This window comes from Gopherus evgoodei, chromosome 8 (genome assembly GCF_007399415.2).
Source record: "Gopherus evgoodei ecotype Sinaloan lineage chromosome 8, rGopEvg1_v1.p, whole genome shotgun sequence".
In the NCBI taxonomy this organism is placed as follows: domain Eukaryota; kingdom Metazoa; phylum Chordata; order Testudines; family Testudinidae; genus Gopherus; species Gopherus evgoodei.
The window spans coordinates 748478-772147 of NC_044329.1; the positions used below are offsets into that span (position 1 = coordinate 748478).

Sequence of the window (23670 nt, forward strand, 5' to 3'; positions counted from 1 at the left end):
CAGCAAGATCCTCCAGGATCCTCTAGACCAGGGGTCTCAACCTTTCCAGACTACTGTACCCCTTTCAGGAGGCTGATTTGTCTTGCACACCCCCAAGTTACATCTCACTTAAAAACTACTTGCTTACAAAATCAGACACAGAAGTGTCATAGCACACTATTACAGAAAAATGCTTACCTCTCATTTTTACCATATCATTACAAAATACGTCAGTTGGAATGTAAATATTATACTTACATTTCAGTGCACAGTATATAGAGCAGTAGAAACGAGTCATTGTATGAAATTGTAGTGTGTACTGACTTCCCTATTGCCTGTTGTAAAACTCGACAAACACCTCGATGGGTTGATGTACCCCTGGACGACCTCTGTGTACCTCTGGTTGAGCCACTGCTCTAAACCATTCGAGGTTTCCCAGAGACAGGAACTTTCTTTCATGTAAACAGAGTCCCAAGGGTGTAGCTGAGCCTCAGATCACATTTCAGGGCTTCCCCTTACATAGATGGAGTAGAGGATTCCTATGGCCAAGGTCCCATATACTCCCTGACAAGCTGAGTTTAAATTCTTCACCATGCTCCCTGGGGATCTGATGCAGCAGCTTCATTCTGGTTACCAGTGGAACTTTTCAGTGAACTGCAGCTGAGATAGTCACAGCCGATTTAGTATCACTGGGTTGTTTGTTCTGATATTCAGTTCAGTTTATTGTATGCTGTCCCCATGTTTTCAGAGCGTGAGTGCTCAGGGTTTGGTACTGACATTGCATAACTGCATCATCAAAGCCATGGAGAAAGCTGGAGGTTTTGGCAGTTGAGTAGGGGGCAGCTGGAGCTTTGGGCACCTGGGGTGGTTTGATGCTGTGGGATAAACGCCTTACAGATAAATATTAGTGAAATAGTGAAGTCACATTTTTAAGTTGTCACCCTTAAGTTTCAGAGTTAACAGCCAATTGAGATGAATTATGTAGTTCACTCCCCTAAGCTATTGTTCCAGGCTGTCTGCAGACTAGGGCAGATGTCACTGCATCAGGTGCATTCAGGTCATATTAGGAAGGTTCTGTGTAACCAAGAGGACTGTAAATTTGGGCCGTGATTCTGCACTGTGTCTGAGCACACTGGATGGTGGTGACCACAGAGAGCTAGGTGTGGCTCCCTCATCCTGAGTGTGAGGTCCCACTGGAAGTTAGAGCAACAGGGGCCCTACTCTAACTTCCATCCTGCATGTGAGCTCCAAGCTTCTAGCTCAGTTCCATCACACCCCGTCTCACTCGGCCCTGTCTGCCTCACCACAACTCCCTTTTGCTGGGGGTGGAGGGTGCCACTGCTGAACTTAGGACCAAATTCTCCTGTTTGCCTTTTTAAACAAAAGCTGTGATTTTGGAATAGTTCTGCCCCCCATCGCTGTGGATGGTAGCTGCCTTAGTCTCTAGCCTGTTCCATAGCCATCCCAATGTTTGCATTTCTGACTGCTGTGCTCGCTAAGCAGAGCTGGTCTCCGTGTTCAGCAGGCATTATGAGATATTTTGTTAGCAGTACATTTCATCTGCTGTTGTGCTGCCTGTTCACTCAGGCTGGCTGTCATAGTTTAAATGTCCTTTCCACTGTCCTCTGGCGCATCTGGCCAAGGCATTGACCTTGGGTTGCTTTGGAAGACCTGGTTCTTGTCCTCCCTGCTGGGTCGCTCCCTGTTCCCCCTCTACTCTCTTTGGTGGGCTCCAGCTTTGTGCTTTACTGGCTGTAGATCTGTTCCAGGTAGAGACTCCTACTCATTTACAGTTCAAGGACTGAGGTACTGCTGCTCCTCTGGGGAGAGGTGAGGGGGATGGCAGTCCATGGTCAGGGTGGGTCAGCATGTTTGTTTCCAGCAGGGATTCCCATATTTTCCCCTCTCACTAATGGCTTCAAGGCCAGGTGTGGGCATCCCTCCCCACACAACCTGAGGAGGTGGACAGGCCCCTCTACATCACTGAGCTAAAAATCCCACTGCAGAAATCCAGCCTCTCTGCATGCACGAATAGTGCCAAGTCCTGAAAGCAGAGAGGCCTGTGTCGCGCTGGGGCCAGTGATGGCAGCCAGGGAGTCTCTGACCTTGCCAGGCTGCAAACCTTTCACCTTCCTCATTGGAATGAGCTCATTTCCCCACAGAGAAGGAAATAGTGCAGCTAGTGAGGCAGCAGTGTGACCCCCCCCACCCCCTTCCTACCCTGGGCTGGAGCTGTTGTCGCTGAGCTCTGCACCACTCAGGAAGCCGCAGCTTCCTCAGGAGAAACTGCTGCATAGGGGAGGGGAACGCCTACAATATGCCTACCACGTAGGAGGCCGGGGCCCTGACATCCTATGAAGAAGTGTGGGGACTTCTGTCCTGGGGAGGGGCAGGGGGTAGGTGCTGAATACAGTGAGATGCATTCTCCCCCTCCGCCCAGTGCCACCCCACTCACCCCTTAGTGTGAGCAGAGCGAGGTCCTTCTGCTCTGCCTGGAGCAGGGATAGACCCCAAGGCCAAACGGAGCCCACTGCAGGCTGGGGATGGCCAGGTGTCCCGGTCCCTGATGGCTGAGTGAGGGCTGTAAAACATTACTGCTTAATGGGGAATAAGCAAGGTTTCTAATGAGTCTTGCAGGAATCAGTTCTTAGTCCACCCCTCAGTGTTTTTACCAATGAGCTGAAAGAAAATATAAAGGCATTGCAGACTTAAAAAGAAATAAAGAAAAAAAATGGCAGATGGCTCAGAGATTGATCAGGGTGGTAAATAAAGATGAGGACAGGTCACTGATACTGACTGATCTGGATTGCTTGATAAGTGGGGCAAAAACAAATGTGTTTTATTATGGTCAAATGCCAAGTCATACATCTAGGAACAAAGAACATGGACCATATTTTATCCTGAAATGCAGTGGCTCTGAAAAGGACTTGGCTGGGGTGGGGGAGGCAGTATGGTAGATAACCAGCTGGACATTATTCCCACTTTAATACGATGGCTAAGAAAGCTAACGTGATGCTTGGATGTACAAGCGGGGCTATCAAGCAGATGTGGAGAGGTGGCATTACCATTGTATACAGCATTAGTGAGACTGTTACGGGAAGAGTCCAGTTCTGGTGTCTGCACTTTAAGAAGCATGTTGAAAAATTATGAAAGTTTTATAGAATAGCTACAAGAGCGATTTGAGGTCTGGGAAAACCTGCTGTACAGGGAAAGGGTTAAGGAGTTAAATAGATTGAACTTATCAAAGACAGAGCTGTAGTGACTGGACCATGGACAGTAAATATCTCCATGGGAAAAAGATTTTGGATAGGAGGGCTCTGTAATGTAGAAGACAGAGGCAGACCAAGATCCTATGGCAGCATACTGAAGCTATCCAGATTAGATTAATGGAGGAAATAAGGCACAGAGTTCTAACAGTGAAGGGACTTCTTGGAGTAGCTTTACCTAGGCTCATGTCAGGTGGAGTCTCTAACCAGGACTGGATGCCTTTTCCTAAATGCTACACTTTAGTTCAGCTGCAAGTTATGGGCTCCATAGAGGAATCACTGGGTGCGATTCTTTGGCCTGTATAAGCAGGGGGTCAGAGTAGATTGTCGCAGTGCCCTCTACTGGCCTGGTCTGTGAATTCTCATTGGCTGTGGCTGTGATGGGCTTTGCTTAGACCCCCGTTTGAGGCAAGCGGCTCACTTCCTCCTTTCCATTTGCAGAGCGGGACTATTGCAGCCTGTGTGAGAAGCAGCCGATTGGGCGCCTGCTCTTCCGGCTCTTCTGCGAGATGCGGCCTGAGCTGTCACGCTGTGTCAAGTTCTTGGATGCTGTGGTAAGCACAGAGCTGTGTGAGAAATTCCTCCAGGGCACTGTGACTCATGTTTGGAGAGTCAGGGACCAAGGCTCAGTTGGCCTAGAGCCCTCAGTCTGTTGCTAAATGTAGGGCTGAGTGTGTGGGGAGACCTGAACTCGTGACCCTCCGCTTTATGCTGCAGCATTTCCCTGGGGAAAGAATCTGTTCCCTGCTGTTCAGTAAAGATCTCTGTAAAGGTTGGGGCTGTGCCTGAGGTTGCAGGAGCCCCATGTGCCAGTAATGGGGATAGGGGTATTACTGATGGCAGACAGCTGATTCATGCTGTTCTGTGGCACTTTCTCTTCACGCACTTCCTGCATGTCTCCATGCCCTGCAGGGGCAGTCCTACCGGCCTCATTTTTCTCTGTACAGGCAGAGTATGAAGTGACTCCAGATGAGAAGCGGAAAGAGTGTGGGCAGCACCTGATTGACAGCTACCTAAACCCCAAGGTAAGTGACCTGAGCAGGCTGCTCCAGAGGCTGAGCTGCTGGCTCCGTGCCGGCATGTATAAGTGGGATGCTTGGAAACCATTAGCACCCAGACTCTCACCAGCCACCTTCAATGCAGGGCTTCCCCTTATAGCCAGGGAGGAGGGAGCAAAGAGTTCCTCCACTACCCCAGGAACAAATGTGCCCGAGTGCTAAGTATCCTGGGGGCAGGCCAAGACCTGTGCTGGGTGCCTGCAGATTCCGTTCCCCTAGCAGCAGCCCGTGGAGGACCCTGGGGCTCAGCTCCCTGTGTCTGATTCAGTCCCTCCATTCCCAGAATGCGGATCATGTGCCTGAAGTCCCTTTGGAGCTGGTGAGTGCCTGTTCTGAGAGGCTGGAGCAGGAGCCATGCAAGGAGCTCTTCAAGGAAGCAACCAAGTAAGTTGGGGAGGGGCCCCAGTTCCTGGCTGGAGGTAACATTAGATAGTGTAAATATTCCCAAGGGAATGGACATTACAGGTAATTGGCTGAGTCCAGTGTGGCCATCAACATACGCCCCTTGAAGGAGCAATTCGGGTCGCTCCTGGGATTTGAGCCTTGCTCCCTAGCATTGATAGCTAACGGGATTTGCATTTGCAGTGAGTAGGCTGAGTCTAGCCAGCACTGATGGGGGAAGGAAGTGTGAGTGCAGGCCAACTTCTGCGTTTCCCGCATTTCAGGGGTCCCTGAAGGCCACAAGATGGTGCAGGAATCTCTGTTCTCATGTGTTTTCTGTCTTTCCTGGTGTTCGAGTCACCATCCCGAGTGGATCCCGTCCTATCTCCTGTGGTCAGCCCTGGACTTGGTGACCTCCTGCTTGTGGCTCTTATTGGGCTCTCCAGTCTGTCTCTTTGGGCTGAGATTGGGACAGACCAAGTATCAAACGCTGTACCTGCCCTAATGCTGTCTGCATCTGGATGTGGCTGTTGTAAACACATGGTAGCAACTGGGAGTCTAGGGGACTCCAGGAGGTGGGATGTGCAGGGCCTGCTTGATTGGGGGGGAACCACAGTGATGGTGCCTGGAGATCTGTGCTGTGTAAGTATGTAAAGGAAACTGTTAAGCAAGCCGATCCTTCTCCTCCCCCGTGCTCTCCAACCCAGACGTTGCCTGACTGAATATTGGGCCTAGCAGCAGGTGCGCCCGCTGCCTTTATGGAATGTAACCAATGGCGTATGAACAAGGAGTCTCCAGTCTGAGTCCTGCCGTCTCTTGGCAGCCCCTGAAAAGGGAAGAGCCCATCTGCTGCTTTTGAAGTGCATTTGCAGTCCAGATGCTTTCTGCAGGGCACATTGCTCTGCAGCCTGGCCTTGGCACCAGCCTCAGGAGCCGGTATTGTTCAGACTGGTCCCTGGGGTGGCCTATTGTGGACCCTGCTCTAATCTCCGTGTGTGCACACAGCAACAGTGCCTCGGCAGCTGATTACGATGTCTGGGCGTGGCCTTCTGCAAGGGGCACCACTGCTAAGGACTCTTTCCCAAGGGGCAGACAGCACCACATCCTCCTCATGTGCATAGCACAGCCAGCACCTGATCACAGGGGCCATGCTTGGATCTGAGCAGTGCTAGCCCAGCTCTATAAGCTGCTTTCCCCACAGGCAGTGTCATTCCCAGGGTCAGCTTCCTCTTCCTGCAGTGGCTGCAGATGACTGAATGTCAGGACCAAAGGGCTGGAGTCGGTGGGAAAGGGCTCTCCTGGGATGGTGGTGGGTGCTTGGGGCAATGCCTGGCTGCCCTGCTAGGAGGGTGCAAGGGTCTCGTTTGTCTTGGGTGCAGCTGTGGGGAAGGCCAGCTGCTGCTTAGATCAGAGGGGTCTTAGGCCCAAATCTGGGCTGGTGAGCTGCTCCATCCTTTGGAAAGCATTTACTGCGTCCTCCTGCCCAGGGAACATGACTGACTGGCTGTCCCTCTCTCCCAGGCTCATCCATGACTATCTGAGTGTGGCTCCCTTTGCCGATTACCTTGACAGCATCTACTTCAACCGCTTCCTGCAGTGGAAATGGATGGAAAGGTAACTCTGTCCCTGCTTCTCTCATGGGGCCCTGCGGGCTCAGGGCTGGGGGGTGCTGCTCACAGGGAAGCTGCAGCCCTTCTTTGCTTTCTGGCCGAAGCCAGTCAAGTAGGAGCAGATGTTCTGATACCTCCCATCAGCGCAGGGTGCTGTTCTCCTCAGCTCCCACAGAGCCCTTTCCAGAAATAGGCCTTATTTTCCCTGTGCCTGCTGCGCCAGGGTTAGCCCTCTGAGTGCCTGACTCTGTCGGCTAGCTCACACCAGGTGTGCCTGCTGCGCCAGGGTGGGTGGGGGACGTGTGCCACACAGCCTGGGAACTTGTTCCCCACCCCCGCCCCCACTCATGTCAGCCTCTTCTGCTTTGTTCACAGACAGCCAGTGACTAAAAACACTTTCCGCCAGTATCGCGTGCTGGGAAAGGGAGGCTTTGGGGAGGTGAGTGGCCTGCACGCTCTCCTGCCTTTGAGTGTGAGAGAGATTCAGGGGCCAAAGCTTTGTCCTGCCAAAGGGCCCCACCTGCCCCTGAGGATGGGACTGGGCCTTGCTTTCTGACCCGTCCCCAGGAAAGCCTCACTTGCTGAGTGCTCTCTGCTCTTGGTCCTGATCCCCTTTTCTGGTGCTGGGAGAGCACCTCATGCTGGACTCTAGAGCTGCGTCTGGTGGGGAGGTAGGGGCTGGCATGGTGTGTGTTCAGGACAGGCAGTGCTGGGGGAACACTTGGCACACTTGCCACTGCTTGGGCAGAAGGCCAGTATCATTCTCTCCCATCTCACAGATGGGAAAACTGAGGCAAACAGCTGGGATTCTCCCAAGTTGGTGGTAGAGCCAGGATTAGAACACAGGACTTCCTGACTCCTAGCCCCTTGCTTACGCCATTGGGTTACACCTCTCTCTCAGGCTGTAACTGCCTCAAGCATCCCCTCCATGGTGGTCAGTGGGCTGCAGGCCTTGTCAGGACTTGGTGACAAGTGTCCAGGTTTCACTGCCATGTGCTCGCAGGGGGACAGCTCAGAGTTGGGAGAACTGGGTAACCAGAAGAGTCAGATGTGCAGGCCACACTGGGGCAATGATCAGAGACCAGCAAGCAAGGGAGAACCATGTAAGCCCAACAGGAAAGGAGTTGATCTGGTGGTTTGCTTGGATGGCAGACCCAGAAGTGCATGCTACTAATATTAGCAATTTGGCTGGGGTAGAGTCTAATCCCTTGGCCTGCACCAGCTGGGTTCCGGGGCAGCGTTTGGCCTGCATGCTGAACCTGCTGGCTTCCTCCAGGTGTGTGCATGTCAGGTGCGAGCCACTGGGAAGATGTATGCCTGCAAGAAGCTGGAGAAGAAGCGGATCAAAAAGCGGAAGGGGGAGTCCATGGCCCTGAACGAGAAGCAGATCCTGGAAAAAGTGAACAGTAGGTTTGTAGTAAGTACATAGGAACTGCTTTCACTTTGCATCAAGGGGCTGAGAGGCAGCTGACCCACATGCGGCCCACGCTCTGCGCTGCATTGGGGCTGCACAAGGAGCCTGTGTTGGTCCTGGTGCTGCATTTCCCCAATGTCTGGACTGTAAATGTGCCATCTCCCTGGCTGAGCATGAGATGGCATGGCAGCAGTGCTCTGAGGAGGGAACAGGCCTTGCCTGGGGGGAGCCCTAGGGTTGCCAGGCAACCGGTTTTGGACCGGAACACCTGGTTGAAAACGGACCCTGGTGGCTGCGTTCAGCACTGGTGCCCAGGCTGCCAAAAGTCTGGTCAGTTGTGCAGCAGGGCTAAGGAAGGCTCCCTGGCTCCGCATGGCTCCCGGAAGTGGCGACATGTCTGGCCCTGAGGCACAGGGGTGATCAAGGAAGCTCCACGTGCTGCTCCCACTCCCAGCTCCAGCTCCACAGCTCCCATTGGCCAGGAACCATGGCCAATGGGAGCTGTGGGGGCTGAAGCAGCGCACAGAGCCCCCTGCGCCTAAGGGCCGGAAATGCCGGCTGCTTCGAGGAGCAGCGTGGAGACAGGTCAGGCAGGGAGCCTGCCTTAGCCCTGCTGCGCTGCCGCCTGGGAACTGCCTGAGGTAAGCACCGCTGCCTGGCTGGAGCCTGCATCCTGAACCCTCTGCTGCACCCCAACCCCATGCCTCAGGTCGGAGCCCCCTCCCGGAGCCTGCACCCCAACCCTGAGCCCCCTCCCACACCCGAGCCCCCTCCCGGAGCCTGCACCCCACCCCCCATCCCCACCTCCAGCTGGAGCCTGCCCCCAGCCGGAGGCCACCCCCTCCCACACCCTAACCTTGAGCCTGCTCCTGGACTCTGAACCCCTCAGCTCCTGCATCCCAAAACCCTCATCCCTGGCCCCAGCCCAGCCCAGCCCCCCGGAGCCGGAGCTCTCACCCCTCCTGGACCCCAACCCCCTGCCCTAGCCCGGTGAAAGTGAGTTATGGGGGGGGGGGCCTCAGAGAAGGAGTGGGGCAGGGGGCGAGGGTTGGGTTAGAGTTAGAAAGTTGGCAACCTGAGAGAACCCAGAACCTGGTGATCTTCACCCCCCTGCTTTGGGCCAGGGCTGCCCTTGCTGTTTGCTGAACAGGGCACAGGCTGGATGGTGTCACAGCATCAGTCTGGTTACACTCCGCTCACTTCTCTTTCGTGCTTTCTTCATAGCCCAAAGGGCTGAAGTGTCCCTAGCCGTGAGGGGACGCTTGGCTATGCAGGAGGCAAGCTGCAGCCAGCCCCACCTCTGAACTGCTGCCGCTCGCTGGGAGTGTGCGCAGAGATCTACTGAGCAACGTGGCCCACGTCCCTGTGCTCACTGGAGCAGGCAAGGCGTGGCGTGGGGGCTGCTGCTTCCGGTGTAGGGAGGTGTTGACCCCATGGCACTGAGCAGTGTGACAGTTCCCATCAGGTAGAGCTTCGGGGTGAGGGCTCTGCATAAAAGGCTTCCAGCCAGCTGTCTTGTTGTCCCAGCTGGGGAGCAGCTTTGATTCTGATTTGTTCCCTGGAGGCGTCCCAGCTCCTTGCACAGACAATGCCGCCAGTTCCCTTTCAGTGTGCAGTGAAGAGGAAATCTCCGGTTAGCTGGGTATCTGTCTGGCTGGGCCACTAGCTACTGCCCCATGGGGGACTTGGATTCAAATGGTTTTCCTCTCTGCAGTGTCTGCCTTGGCTGGCTGAAGGCTTCACAGCTGGAAGGCAGGTGAAGCCAGAAAAATAGGTGGGGTGCAAAAGCCCCCTCCCAAGAGATAATCCCCAATATATCTGATAGGAGATGGGGATATGAAACAGCTCTAACCTTGCCACCCAGGCAGCTGGGTCCAAGGTTGGCTACCTGAGTGGGCATGGTGCCTGCCAGGGCCTCTTATCTGCAGCAGCTCTGTTGTCTTCTAACAGCTTTTCTGCCCTGTCTTGCAGGTGAGCTTAGCCTATGCATATGAGACTAAAGATGCCCTCTGCCTGGTACTGACCCTCATGAATGGAGGGGACCTCAAGTTTCACATCTACCACATGGGTGAGGCTGGCTTTGAGGAGCCTCGGGCGGTGTTCTATGCAGCTGAGATCTGCTGCGGCCTGGGGGACCTGCACCGGGAGAGGATAGCGTACAGGTGAGTGAGCTTTCTCTGTGCTCCCAGACAGGGGTATGGGTCTCCCTTACATTGGCAGGGCTCGGGATGGTGGTGGGAGAACAGGCTCACGTTTAGACATATATCCTTTAGCAGGGCTGGTTCTTCACTAGCTGCAAAGGCAAGAGGGCTCTGGGGAGCACTGCCTCTCCCAGCTAGTCCCCTCCCCATCCTCCATGAGGGTCACCCTGGAGCCCAGAAGGCCTTAGAGGAAAGACTGGCTAAAAGCCTGCTCTGGATGGGTTTGCAAGAGAAGAGGGAAGCAGCCCAGTGGCTTTTTACTTCCCCTCTTTTCATGAGGCTTGGAGTCTGAGCTGTCAGCCACAGGGTTTATATTTTTTATTTTGTGATAGGTATATCTTCAATCTCCTAGAACTGGAAGGGACCTCGAAAGGTCATCGATTCCAGCCCCTTGCCTTCACTAGCAGGACCAAGTTCTGATTTTTTTCCCCAGATCCCTAAGTGACCACTCAAGGATTGAGCTCACAACCCTGGGTTTAGCAGGCCAGTGCTCAAACCACTGAGCTATCCCTCCCCAGGGTGAATAGGAGCTGTGCTGGGCTTGTCTGGTGATGGGGATGTGACTGTAGGAAGGCTGCGCTCCTTGCCTGTGGGGTGGGAGCTGCATCCCATCTGATCATAAGATGCAGTATCTGCCCTTTGCACTGGGCTTATGTAACGATGCTGGCTTCTGGTGGGACACAACTGAGAGTATCAATTCAGGGCAGTTACAGCCAAGGCTGGGTTCCTTTACTATTAAGGCACCAGACCAGCCAAACAGAGAGGACTTCGGTTTCACCCCACTGGCTAACCATAAGTCACACAAGCAATTCCCTTAGACACTCCAGTTTCCCAGTATCACCACCAGTGCTACTTGTTATGAGAACAAATGATTATGAAAATCAATACCCCAGTAAAAGAAGAGAGGTTCTCCCGATCCCAAAGGACCAAGCCCCAGACCCAGGTCAATATGCAGGTCAGATCTTATTCACAAATCATGCTGTTGCCAATCCTTTAGAATCTAAAATCTAAAGGTTTATTCATAAAAGAAAGAAATATAGGTGAGAGTTAAAATTGGTTAAATGGAAGCAATTACATACAGTAATGGCAAAGTTCTTGGTTCAGGCTTGTAGCAGTGATGGAATAAACTGCAGGTTCAAATCAAGTCTCTGGAGTACATCCACAGCTTGGATGGGTCATTCAGTCCTTTGTTCAGAGCTTCAGTTTGTAGCAAAGTTCCTCCAGAGGCAAAAAGCAGGATTGAAGACAAAATGGAGACGCTGCTGCTGCCTTTTATAGTACTTTTGCCATGTGGCTTGTGCTTTCTTTGTTCCAACCACAAGCCACCCAGCAAATGGCATGAAAAAACCGTAGAGTTCTGTCCGTAGGCATGTCCCTGCATGTCTTGCTGAGTCACAAGGTGTATCTGCCTTCTCTCAATGGGTCAATTGTGTAGCTCAGGGGTCAGCAACCTAGGGCAAGCGTGCCAAAGGTGGCACGCGAGCTGATTTTTGATGGCACATGGGGCGGGCTGAGCTGCTTGGCATGCTGCTGCTCTGGGGTTCCCGCTGCTGGCCCCTTGCCAGCTGGGATCCTGCCGCCGATCCCACTCAGCACCTGCTGCTGGCCTGGGGGAAGGAACCCCAGGCTAGCAGCAGGCTGTGACCCCAGCTGGCAGGAGCCGGCAGCCAGAACCCCAGAGCATCGGCGGGCTGAGCCACTCAGCCCGCCATCGCTCTGGGGTTTCCACTGCTGGCTCCTGCTAGCTGGGGTCCCACTCAATGCCCGCTGCTGGCCTGGGGCTTCTTCCCCCAGGCTGGCAGCAGGCTGGGACCTCGGCTGGCAGGAGCTGGTGGTGGAAACCCCAGAGTGGAAGCGGGCTGAGCGGCTCAGCCTGCTGACGCTCTGGGGTTCCCACTGCTGGCCCCTTGTATCCAAATACATGCCACCAGACACTGGAAAACTCAGCAAGGAAAAGTAAGGGCAAGGATCACACTAAACTAATAAGATCTACATTTTAATTTAATGTTAAATAAAGCTTCTGAAACCATTTTGAAAACCTTGTTTACTTTACACATAACAGTAGTTTGGTTATATATTATAGACTTAGAGAGAAACCTTCTAAAAAACATTAAAATGTATTACCTGCACGCAAAGCCTTAATTTAGAGTGTATACATGAAGACCACTGCTGAAAGGTTGCAGGCCCCTGGTGTAGCTGATGGTCCTTAATGGGCCATCAAGCAGATTAGGCAGTGCTGATGCCACATTGTCTGGGGTGTCACCCAGAAGTTTGAAATACAGCCAGTCTAGAGCCAATACGTATAACTTCAAATACAAAATGATACATGCACACAGATAGCATAATCATAACCAGCAAATCATAACCTTTTTATAAACACCTCACACGACAACCTTTGTACAATATTTGGTGCAAATATATAACAATTGTTGCAATAATGATCTATACAGTAACAGTTTGTCAATAACGTCACAGCTTATACAGATAGTCAGATTGAAGTAGCAGGCAAGGCCCTGGTGGGATGTCGCCTATAGGACTGTCCCAGGCTGGCCTGAGGATTTTGCTGCACCAGGGCATGTCTAATGGAATCTGCTCTCTCCCATTCTAGGGACTTGAAGCCAGAGAACATCTTGCTGGATGACCATGGTGAGTCGAGGGCCGCAGGTGGGAGAGAAGCCAGGAGTGTGTGGCGGTGCTCTGGCCCTGTGCCTGGACTGTGGGTGCCTCTCTCATTTCCTTGTGTGAATCAGGGCTACTTTGCGCTCACCAGCAGCTGTGGCCTAGCCCGTCGGCTCCTGGGCTCCTAATGCTGTTGTTCCCGAATCCAGGTCACATCCGTATCTCAGATCTGGGGTTGGCTGTGCACGTGCCCGAGGGCCAGACGATCAAAGGCCGGGTGGGGACAGTTGGCTACATGGGTAAGTATCTCCTGGAACAGGCAATCTGGAGACTTTGTCCCTGATTTGAAACGTGTTTAATTTGTATACCACCTCCCTCTTCCAAAGTTTGCCCTGCCCCCCCCCATGTCTTTCCTGATCATAGAGACCCTGCCTAGAGTGTGGCCTCCAACAGCTTGCCTGTGGCCTTAAAGAGATGGCTAGAGTGACTTCCTAGACCAGTGGCTCTCAGTCTTTCCAGACTACTGTCCCATTGGTCTTGCACACCCCCAAGTTACATCTCACTTACAAAATCAGCCATAGAAATACAGAAGTGTCACAGCCTCGCTGTCACTGACAAATGTCCGGCTTTCTCATTACCGTATCATTCTAAAATCAATCCACGGGAATGTAAACATTTACATTTGTAAATGTAAAACTTACATTTTAGTGTGTAGAGCGGTATAAACAAGTCATTGTATAAAATGTTAGTTTGTACTGACTTCACTACTGCTTTTTATGTAGCCTTTTGTAAAACTGGGCACATCTGTAGATGAGTTGATGTACCCCCTGAAAGACCTGTGCATAGCCCCAGGGTACATGTACCCCTGGTTGAGAACCACTGGCCTGTAAAATGCCACTCTATTCATTACCCTGGGCTGCATTCTAGCCAGAGCTCCATGACGGGTGGTGGACTGGGGGCTGTGCTCTTGAGCTAGGTGTCTATGGACAGAGCCCTGGAAGACCCTTGGAATCTCTGATTTAGAATCTTAGCAGTCCTTGAGGATTGTTTAACCATAGGGACTTGGTGCTTTGCGCACACAGCTCCCCTATACTCCCAGTGAAACAGGAGACAGAAGCAGGGGTGCCCAAAACTAGGAGTCTACTGACAGATCTTAACAGCAGGGTTTACAGTGAGCGTATGGTGTGCATGCTTACTGAACATTAGACTGGAGACCTTAGAGCAGAACACTGCAGGCACTGGTTCTACATCCCTCCTGTGACCTGAGGTGCCTAGGGTAACCCACACTGAAAAGGCCAAAATCAGCGCAGGTTGCAAGGAGAGCAGATTCTCCCAAAACCAATGGTTAACACTGTAGTTAGCTTTACCAACCAGTCACAAACTCTGCTCCTGATCCCCCACACTGGTTATCAAGAAGCCAAAAGAAGGAATCACACAGCCCCCTTTATTGCATTCCAGTCTCTGGTTCTTAATCAGCAAATAGGTACAGTAAAGTGAGAAGTTATTTAAAACTTTATTTGCTATACAAAATGTTCTTCTGATCCCCAGAGGGCCAGCCACATTCCCAGATCAATACTAGTTTGGATCTAACTCAAAATACCACGCTGCCATTCAGTCCCTTAGTATCTAAAACTAAAGGTTTGTAAGAAGGGAAAGAGAAGAGTTGTTAAATGGTTGAAGCAATCAGACACATACATATGACCCATATATTGGGTTCTTAGTAAGTTTGCTGGCTTGTAAAGTCCCTCTGGAACACACCCAAAGCTTGGATGGATCTGTCAGTCCTTTTTTCAAAGCTTCAGTTTCAAGAGAAGTGAGTCCAGTGGTGAGAAGCAGGATTGAAGACACAATGGAGAAGATGCAGCTGCCTTTTTAAATCCTTTGCCATATGGCTTGTGCATTCTTTGTCCCAGACACAAGCTCCCAGCACATGGGCATGGAAAAGCGCTTGGAGTCCCCTGTCCATAGGCATGTCCTTGTCCCTACATATCCTGCTGGCTCATAGGTGTAGTCCCTGGCTTCTCTCACTGGATTCATTGTACAGCTGATTGCCCTTGATGGCCCATCCAGCAGGCTGGATAGTGCTGGTGCCAAGTTATCTAGGGGTGTCACCCGGACACATAGCACAGGTTTGAGTTACATGTACATCACACATTTATAACTCGGGATACAGACATGTAAACACGATTATCATACTTAGCAAATCATAACTTTTCCACTGAGACCTTACATGGCTATCTGGCAAGATCCATTGGAATATTATAATATTGGTATCTTCTCATATAAGTGGTCACCCATATTCCATACAGCGTCCCACCTACTAAAGGCAACTAATATAGCAGTTGAGCAGTGGCACGCAGCCATGGCGGGCAGGTGGAGCCCCCCTTTGGGGAGGCTAGCTCCTGGCTCCACCCATGCCCTCCCTATGGCCAGAGCCCTGAGACCCCCTGCTTCTCCCTCCCCGACCCGTGGCCAGAGCCACAAGCCCCTCCCCCACCTGGAGAAGCCCTGAGCTCTCCCCTGCCTTGGCTGGAAGAGCCCTGGACTGGCCGAAGCCACGTGCCTCCCCTTCCTGGACCTAGCTTGCTGTGTCTGTTGGAAGATGCTTTTGATATGCCCTATGCAGGTTCCGGGGTAGCTGAGCAGGTGGTATGTGCCTCCGGAGCTGCCCCGGAACCTGCATGGGGCATAATAAAGCAAAAACTTTGTCACCAAACTCTGGCACCAACCCCTGGCCTATTCTACCTGCCACCCATGCATGCAGCCCAGGTATGCTGAGCACACCCCATCACAGGTGTCCCATAGCAAAACCATACCCAGGCACTTGTGGTTGCATAACCTCAAGGTTGGACAGGTCTCCACTGGTCACAAAAATCATGCTTTTCATATAGTGGCTATTCATCTTTTCCAAGAGTCCTCCCAGATACGGGCAGGGCTGGGGTTGTGCCCACATACCCCGACCACACTGCTCATTCTCAGACTCTGCTAGTGTCACAGAGCCAGCCAGCTCCCTAGCTGTGGCCCCAGGACTTACCCAGGGGGGCTGCAAGCCATTGAACCAAACTGAACCCTGGATATGATGGAAACCACTTCAAGCTAGGGGGTGCAGCAGCCCTAGTTCCAGGGAGAAGAGCTGGGGAATTGCAAAGAGGTGGAGGAGGCTAGAAGTGACATCCTGGAAGGAGCCCTTGCCCTGCTCTCCTGCCTGAGCCAATCCCAGCCCATCTCTTACTAGGCTAGACTCGCCTGCTGCCCTCGTGGGTCATTGTGCTGTGTGCCAGCCTCATGTTCCGCTCGTTTGCCTGCCCCCCTGCAGCGCCTGAAGTAGTGAAGAACGAGCGATACACGTTCAGTCCCGACTGGTGGGCTTTGGGCTGCCTTGTCTATGAGATGATCGAGGGCCAATCTCCCTTCCAGCAAAGGAAGAAGAAAATCAGGCGGGAGGAGGTGGAACGGCTGGTGAAGGATGTACAGGAGGAGTACTCGGAGAAGTTCTCGCCTGGCGCGCGCTCCCTCTGCTCCATGGTACCAATGCCTGAGTCCATGGGTTTTCCAGGGCTGGAGCACCCACAGGAAAAAAATGGGTGCTCAGCACCCACCAGCCACAGCAGTTTGGCAGATTGGGGGAGGGTCGAGAGCAGCAAGTGGGAGGGGGCAGAGCAGGTGCAGGAAGAGGCAGAGGGGGGGTGGCATCTTGGGGGAAGGCATGGTGGGAGTGGGGCCTTGGGTGGAGCGCCCCTGGGGAAAATTAAGTCTGCCAGTATCTGAGTTCTCCGCCTTGCCCTTGCACATGGCAGAGCAGTAGTGTCCAGGCTTGCTGTCCTGGGCTCAGCTAACACTTCATGTACCTTTGGGTCAGCTGGGGATGAGGTTGCAGGCACAGCCTGCTGCCTGAACTTGGCGGGGGGTGGGGGGAGTTGAACCCTAGCATTCAAAAACAAGGCATGTAGGGTGGCTGCAGGGTGCACTGACTCATCCTAGCACATGCCTGGCTGGAGAGCCTGCCCTCTGGGAGGTCATTCAAAAGCCCAACCTAGCCTGCTAAGTGCTGCTGTTCCAGGTGTCTTCCTCCCCAGCCCCCGTGGGGTCCTGCCCTCTGCCTGCAGTTCTCACCATGCTGCGCTGTGTTGCAGCTGCTGTGCAAAGACCCTGGGGAACGGCTGGGGTGTCGAGGAGCTGGAGCCCAGGAAGTGAAGGAGCATCCTCTTTTCAGACACCTGAACTTCAAGAGGCTGGAAGCAGGCATGCTGGACCCCCCCTTCAAACCAGACGTAAGTGTCGTTCCTGGGCAGATCAGAGGCCATGGCCCTCTGGGGAGCTCTGCTCCCCATTACCTCTCTGTCCCATTTGTGAGGATCTTACCCCAGGTGTGCAGGGGCCCAGTAGCTACTTACTAGCAGGGTGGTCCCTCTTCTCCCCACTGTGGTTGGGATGTTTCTGGAGCAGCTGCCCTGGCCTTCCCAACGTGAGGGAAGCTGTTGGAATGAGTGGGATATGTGGGAAGGGAACTGTCTGGCAAATGGTGGGAGTTCTGGCAGGGCCCTTGGAGCTCAGCTATGCTGCTTTGTGATTGCTGCCTCCACTTCTCTCCCAGCCCCAGGCCATCTACTGCAAGGACGTGCTGGACATTGAGCAGTTCTCCACGGTGAAGGGAGTGGAGCTGGAGCCCACAGACAATGACTTCTACCAGAAGTTTGCTACAGGGAGTGTGCCTATCCCATGGCAGAACGAGGTAGGGGGGCTCATGCACACAGGGCGTCTGCACTGCAGGGGGCGCTGCCTCCCATAGCACAGCACTTGACTAGCTCTGGGCCTTGGAGAAGGGGCCCCAGAGCCCAGTGACCCTGCTTCTCCGTGCAGTGACTGAGTGAAGGGTTCTTGTCAGTGTCTTGTGCCCTGCATGATCAGCCTTGAGGGGGTGGGCGGGTAGGGGCTTTTCTGGGCTGTTCCAGTCAGCGGGGCTCCAGCATCCAGGATCTTGTCTGCTGGGGCAGCTGGGGCAGTGTCTTAGCCTGCAGTTATCTCCTTTCTCTCCTAGATGATTGAGAGTGAGTGTTTCAAGGAGCTGAATGTCTTTAGCCTGGACGGCGCAGTGCCCCCTGACCTGGATTGGAAAGGACAGCCTTCTCCACAGCCCAAAAAGGGCTTGCTGCAACGCCTCTTCAGCAGACAGGTAATCCCCCGGGTGTGGAGCGGGCCCACTGCCCCTCTGCACTGCGACCCCCAGTACATCCCCCCCCGCCCAGCAGAATCAATGGCAGGAGCCAGACACTAGGGGGCACCAGAGGAGCAATGTCTCGCACGTGGTCACCAGCATGAGTGGGCCGGTTTCCAGGGCAGCTGAGAGCCTCCCTGCCAGGTTCCCTATGGGCTGGAGTCCTCTGCCCGTGCCTGCAGTGCGCATGCCTTTCCCTGGATTTTCAGGCCTGCAGTTGATGGAGCTTTGTACCCCTCGGGAGCTACCAGCCCTGACATCTCCAAGCAAGCTGCTGCGCTGCACAGACATCCCTGTAGCACGTGGCCTGATGGGGAGGGGGAATTGTACTCCTGCAGACTTCCTGATCACGCCGGCTCCTGCTGGGCTGATTGAGCTTGCATCTTGCTAGGGGAGCTCCCAGGAACTGGTGACCTGGTCTGGCAGGGGTCCAGCCCCATCTCTTCTCCTGAGCCACACTCCTTGTCGCTTCCCTCTGCAAGAGGTGGCTCTGTACCTCCAGTCCTCGCACAATCCTGTGCGCCTAGCCCTCTGAAAAGGAAATGCCAGCTGCAGCCAACTACACTGTTACCAAGTGATCTCCAAACCCTAGGTCAGTGCAGTTCAGCTCATGTGAGGCCCTAGTTCAGATCTGCTCGTGCGGACACAGCCACTCGAACCCCTGGAGGGGGGAACTGGAGCAGCAGGACTCAGGCCCCTGCATGCATCTCTGATCTCAGAGTAGATCAACAAGAGCCTGCATCCCTCCAGAGTGTGGGTGATTGTCGGTCTTCTGCTGGAAGTGCACACGCCTTCCCTGTGCAGCTCCAGCCTGTCTGCGGGATGCTACTTATGCTGTGCTGGAGGACGACAAACTCCCTCTCCACCACCTCCTTTGTTAGCTCTTACCCTGCATGTGGCGGTAGTGTCCAGAGGCTGCACATGAGCCCCATTATGCTGGGTGCTGCCAGGGAGATAAGGACAGTGCCCTGAAGAGCTCAGTCTGGTCTGGAACACATGCCGGGGGGGGGTGGGGGGGCTGGGGCATGGCGCCCCGGAGTCCTAGGGACGGTGGGTGTTTCTAACTGCATTGGAATGCCCAATCTCCTCTCCTGCCTATGTTGGCATTGCAGCAGGAGTGGAGGGGCAGGGCCTTGGAGACCAGGTCAGGGAGGGTGTCCCATGCAGAAGGGGGAGGAGCAAGCGGAAGGGGGCAAGGTAGCAAACCTGACAAGGGGATGACATGAGAGGAGGCCAGATGGACATGGAGGAACAGAGGTAGGCAGGGCCTGGATGGATGAGGACAAGAAACTTGAAGTGGGTGTTGTGCAGGGCCGGGGGGTGGCACTGTCAAAGCTGCGGGTCAGGGAGCTGATCTTGACTGGGTTGGAGGGGCTGCCATGAAAGCTGGGAAGGGAACATCACTGACAGAGGTGCCCAGGGACTGAAGCAGCTGGCTTGGGGAGGGGGAGGGGAGGAAGTGGTGTCTGGGTCAGATCTATCTGTGTAGTTTTTGGTGGGGGTGGGGGGAGCTGAGGTGTGTGCCCCCATCCCAGGCTTAAGGACTCAGTGCGCAGACTCCTGAGTGTCCCCAGCATTAATGGGGTTCCCAGCATGGCTCAGCCTGGAGCAGGGAGATGCTGCTTGGCACACAGCTCTCAGAACCGCTGCAGACTCGCCCTGTGCATATTCTCTGGCACGGAATAGCCTTGGTTTGTATCCAGGGATGGGCATAGCCCATGCTGCTGCCACTGAGCTCCTGCCTAGCTGCTGTGTGACCTGAACATGAGTGCACGTCAGAGCAGCCTGGCCCAGACCCATTCTGAGCTGCCTCCTCTGCTGGTTCTTGCTTTCCCCTGGGAGGCTCTCAGCATGGCTGTTCCATGAGAGCCTCCAGCCAGCGCCACCTACCCCACTGTCCTGGCACAGGAGTGCTCTGAGCCAGCTCTGGGGTCTGGGAGTGCCTGCAGCTCCCTGTCCCTGGCAGGGGGGCGGGAGCTGTAGCAAACATGGGGCCCTGCCGGGTTGTGACTCACCGGCCTCTCATGCCACATCTTTTCTCTTTCCAGAGGTGAGCAGCCCCTCTCCTGGCTGCTCTGCTCAGGGAAATGCCTGGTGGCCTAGACTCACCTGCGGACATGGCAAGACCTGGGGAAGAGGAGTCTTGTCCTTCAGTGCTTAACCCCCACCCTCCCCAGCCCAGCAGAGCAGATGCTGCTTGTGTGTGTTAATCACCCTGTGAGCCACTAACCCTGCTTCCCTGCACTCTGGCTGCCTTCCCCCAGTGTGAGAGGGGGCTTTGTCACTGCTGTCCGCTCAGTCAAAGCTTCCCTGCATTACCACTGCTGTGGGCCCTGCTCCCAGCAAGGGGCTCCGGGAAGCCAAAGGCTCCTGCTGAACCCTGACCTCCATCCTGGGCTCTGAGTCTTGCCAGGCCAGGTGCTCTGTAGGATTTTGTATATTTGTATAGGTCTATATGTACTGAGGGCATGAGGATTGATTGTGCTGGGCTCGGAGAGCTACCTTGCCCAGATCCCTGCCCTCTCCCTGCTGAGGGAGCCGGCTGCTTGTTGGCCCCCAGTGATCCAGGGTCCCTGTGCTGTGTGGGGTGCAGACATTGGGTCAGCCGTGAGCTGGCTGCTGTGTCTCTTCTGCACCTCAATGGTTTTCAGTCTGGGCAAGGCCAGTAAGGTCCCACCTCAGGCCGCTGAGCCGGCCAGAATAGGATTGTTCCTCCACTCGAGGGCATGTCCCCTGGGAGAGGGTCCTGCTGGAAGGACTCCCTTGTCTGTTCCCCTCCCAAGGGTGATAGCTGTCTTCCCCTGGCTCTGAGTCCCTTTTCTTGCAGGCGGGGTTCCCGCCCTGCTCAGGGCAGCTGGGGGGTGTTGTTTTGTACCGTGCTCACCCTCTGCTTGCTGTGCTCCTCTCTCCCTCTCCTCCCTCTTGTTGCCCTTCTGACTTCAGGACTGTTGTGGAAACTGCAGTGACAGTGAGGAAGAACCCAGCCGGCTGTAGAGCCCAGCCTGTTCTCCGGGCCTGGACCCTCTTGCCTCTCCCAGGCACCCAGCCGTGCAGCACGCCAGCCTGATGGACAAGGTAGCAGCTGCCCTGCCACATGGGATTTGTTTACAGTTTTGCACATTTCTATTTTGAGACACTCGATGTACAGACCCAGAAAGATGCTCTGGGCTGTGAGCAGCAAGCCCCGCACTGGGGAACACTGCAGCAGGGCCTTGCTGTGCTTGGGGAAAGCACATGGCTGGGAAGACCTGGATGCTTCTGAAACTGCTTCTTGGGATTGCTCATCTGCCGCTGCTGCTCCCCTTCTAAGCCCTGCTGCTCCCCTCCACCGGGAAGGGAGGGATCCCCCAGCGCATGGTGGGGCTGCCAGGGCGGGAGCCGGCAGGACCAGGTCCAGTGACACATTCCAGTATCTGGCCAGTCTCTCAAGCCCCAGGTTTGAGATATTTATATAGGTCTGTATGTATGATATATCATGCATAGGTTTTTAAGTTCTTGGGGGAGGGGATCCTTCTGCATTTTTCCTCTCCCTCCCATGGACTCTGGGCACAGCGCTTCCCACAGTGGTGGAGCTGCTGTGCCTGCTCTTCCCTTGAAGTCTTGGTCAGGGGCCCCTTGGCCACTTCTGGCACCTTAATGTGTCTAAAGCATCTTCCCTAGGATCCTCTGGGACTGCTCCCAAGGCAGCTTGTCCTCCTGGGGGCGTGCAGCTGCTGTCTCCTGCAGCACAGGCTAGAGGGGAGGTCCATTGTGCACACATTCCCACAGCCCTTTGGGCACAGGAAAGCACTATGCCAAAGCATTTACCATTAAAAAGCCCAACTGTGGGACCAGTCAATGCTTTGCCTCACTCCCTTTTCCCTGCTGGGCACCTTTCCTCCTTGCCCACCCTGGCACTCACTGCCTCTGGACCCTCTGCTGGCAGCCAGGATCACCCTGGCTGTTTGAGGCTGCAGTTCAGCATCCGCTGCTCTCTGCAACGAGGCAGGATGTGGCCTTTCCCATATAGCTGCAAGCCAGGCCAGCTTCTGGATTCTGCATGTGGTGTGGGATAACCGACCATCTGCCCTGGCTGCTGCTGAGAGCCATCACGGACAGCTTGGGTAGTCCCCTGGAGGAGCTGCAGCAGGAGTCCAGCTCGCTACGTGGGCTGGCACAGGCCATCGGTGCCCAACGTCTGTTACCATCATAGCTTTCGCTTTGTGCAGCCTCCATAGGAATGTGGCAGTGGGGCCAAGCCTGCTGCCTGTGTCCAGCTGTAGTGGCTGCAGCTCCGCCCTGCGTGGAACGGCCCCACTCAGGCACACCACCTCCAGGCTGGGCCCAGCTGGCTGCTGAGCCCCAGGGACCTGTGCCAAAGGCTGAGTGCACCTCACACTTTCTCCATAGGAATCTCTTCCATTCAGCAGCCGGCCGCATCTGGAAATCTTGTGCCTTCAGGGGAATCAAAGGAGAGGGGCTCAGATCCTAACTGGAGCCTTGCATGGCCCTATGAGGCTGCTTCAGCCCTCGGCCATGCTTTCGGGTCCATCCATTTGCTCGTGTCCTGTACAGTGCACACTTGTTCCTAGCGATAGCGGGACTCTTCCCCGTGCACTGGGCTGGCTGCTCCCCGGTCAGACCTGTGGTATCGTTTGCTTGCATTGCACTGATGATGGGAATATTTAAAGAATTTTTAACCTTTTTGTTTAATGTAAGTTTTGTCATGTCTGTTGCTGCTGTGCAGAGGTGAATACAGTGAGCACAACACACTGCCCGCTGCCTCCTCTTTCTCCCGCCGTCTCTGCCTAGCAGCCTGGGACCCAAACCTGCTCAGGGAGACCTGTGCTGCTCTGCCCAGGAGCAGTAAATTAGCTCCCTGACTTTCACAATAAGCCAAAAATCCAGCTAATCCCCTTTCAGAACAAAGCCAAAAAAGCTAATCCTTAAGAACCACAAGACTGTATGTGACTAGATCCCTGGGGTGCAGTCTGGGCCTGTGATGACCCAGCTGTCCACCCCTGACTCTCTCCCCTGCTTGCCAGGAGCCAATCACAAGAAAAAAGCACCAAGCTGCAACAAGCTACAAGCCAAAGACTAGTCAACACCCAATTAAGCCCAAAACAAGCCAAATTTCTGTGTGTTTTTCATGGGTTGCCATGTCTGTCCAGGAGCCTAGGATCAGCCCAGCCAAGCCGCTGGGTTCTAGGCTGCCAGCTGAGCCATGGGCATGCAGAGGAGTGAAAGGACTCGTCTCTCCTGGGCCAGGGTGACTCCTCTAAATTTTGCCCTTCCACAGGCCTGGATCAGGCTTCTGCTGTGAACACTGAGAGGCCTCCCCTGGTGTTAGAGAGCTTATACCTTCACTCTCACCCTTCCCTGGTCCTTCTCACGTGAACAGAGAGCAACACGATCCGAAGTCCGAAGGCGCAAACAATTCAATGTTTATTAGGGTGAACTTCCAGCAAGCTTAAATTCAAGTTCCTTTTCCTTATTTTCAAATCCCAACTTCCTGTTTTCCCCTAATTTATCTAGTAATATTCTTAGCTCTATCTTAACCAATCATTCTACTCAAAGTTACCTAACCAATCCTAATGTATTGTAACATGATTAGCTACCCAATTATATCCCACCACCTTAATTCGTTTACACCCAGCAAAATTAATTATACAGCAGACAGAAACAATCACAGAACCAGAGACCATGCAAATAAACATACAAAACAATACAGAAGTGAGGATTTCACAATTACATCGATACAGACAAAAGGGTTTTACAACAACATCTATAAAGACATAAGGATTTCCCAGCTGTGTCTATTGATTAAGTGAGTTCTTGCCAGACAGAAAACTGTCAAACTAAATTTCCTTTTACATGTTTTAGGCTCTTCCCTTTCTCTGGAGGTGATAGATGGAATCACCTTCCTAACAGCCCCAGACTGCCTTATT

General features: G+C 53.9%; 1 protein-coding gene across 4 annotated transcripts in view; it reads left to right on the forward strand.

The window, feature by feature from the left end:
- The window catches only part of GRK6 (G protein-coupled receptor kinase 6), a 31537-nt gene extending 9040 nt beyond the window's left edge, over positions 1–22497 (forward strand). For 3 of the 4 annotated variants that reach the window (XM_030572127.1, XM_030572128.1, XM_030572129.1), the window contains exons 3-16: positions 3687–3799; positions 4193–4270; positions 4587–4687; positions 6206–6298; positions 6670–6733; positions 7571–7711; positions 9680–9870; positions 12518–12555; positions 12738–12827; positions 15845–16053; positions 16662–16799; positions 17123–17260; positions 17567–17701; positions 20685–22497. In XM_030572127.1, the coding sequence (XP_030427987.1) occupies positions 3687–3799; positions 4193–4270; positions 4587–4687; positions 6206–6298; positions 6670–6733; positions 7571–7711; positions 9680–9870; positions 12518–12555; positions 12738–12827; positions 15845–16053; positions 16662–16799; positions 17123–17260; positions 17567–17701; positions 20685–20810 (1655 nt within the window). In that variant the 3' untranslated portion in view covers positions 20811–22497. Of the gene's footprint in view, positions 1–3686; positions 3800–4192; positions 4271–4586; positions 4688–6205; positions 6299–6669; positions 6734–7570; positions 7712–9679; positions 9871–12517; positions 12556–12737; positions 12828–15844; positions 16054–16661; positions 16800–17122; positions 17261–17566; positions 17702–19791 lie in introns of all 4 variants that reach the window. The other variant, XM_030572130.1, reaches the window with a different exon arrangement.
- The last annotated feature ends 1173 nt before the right edge of the window (positions 22498–23670 follow it).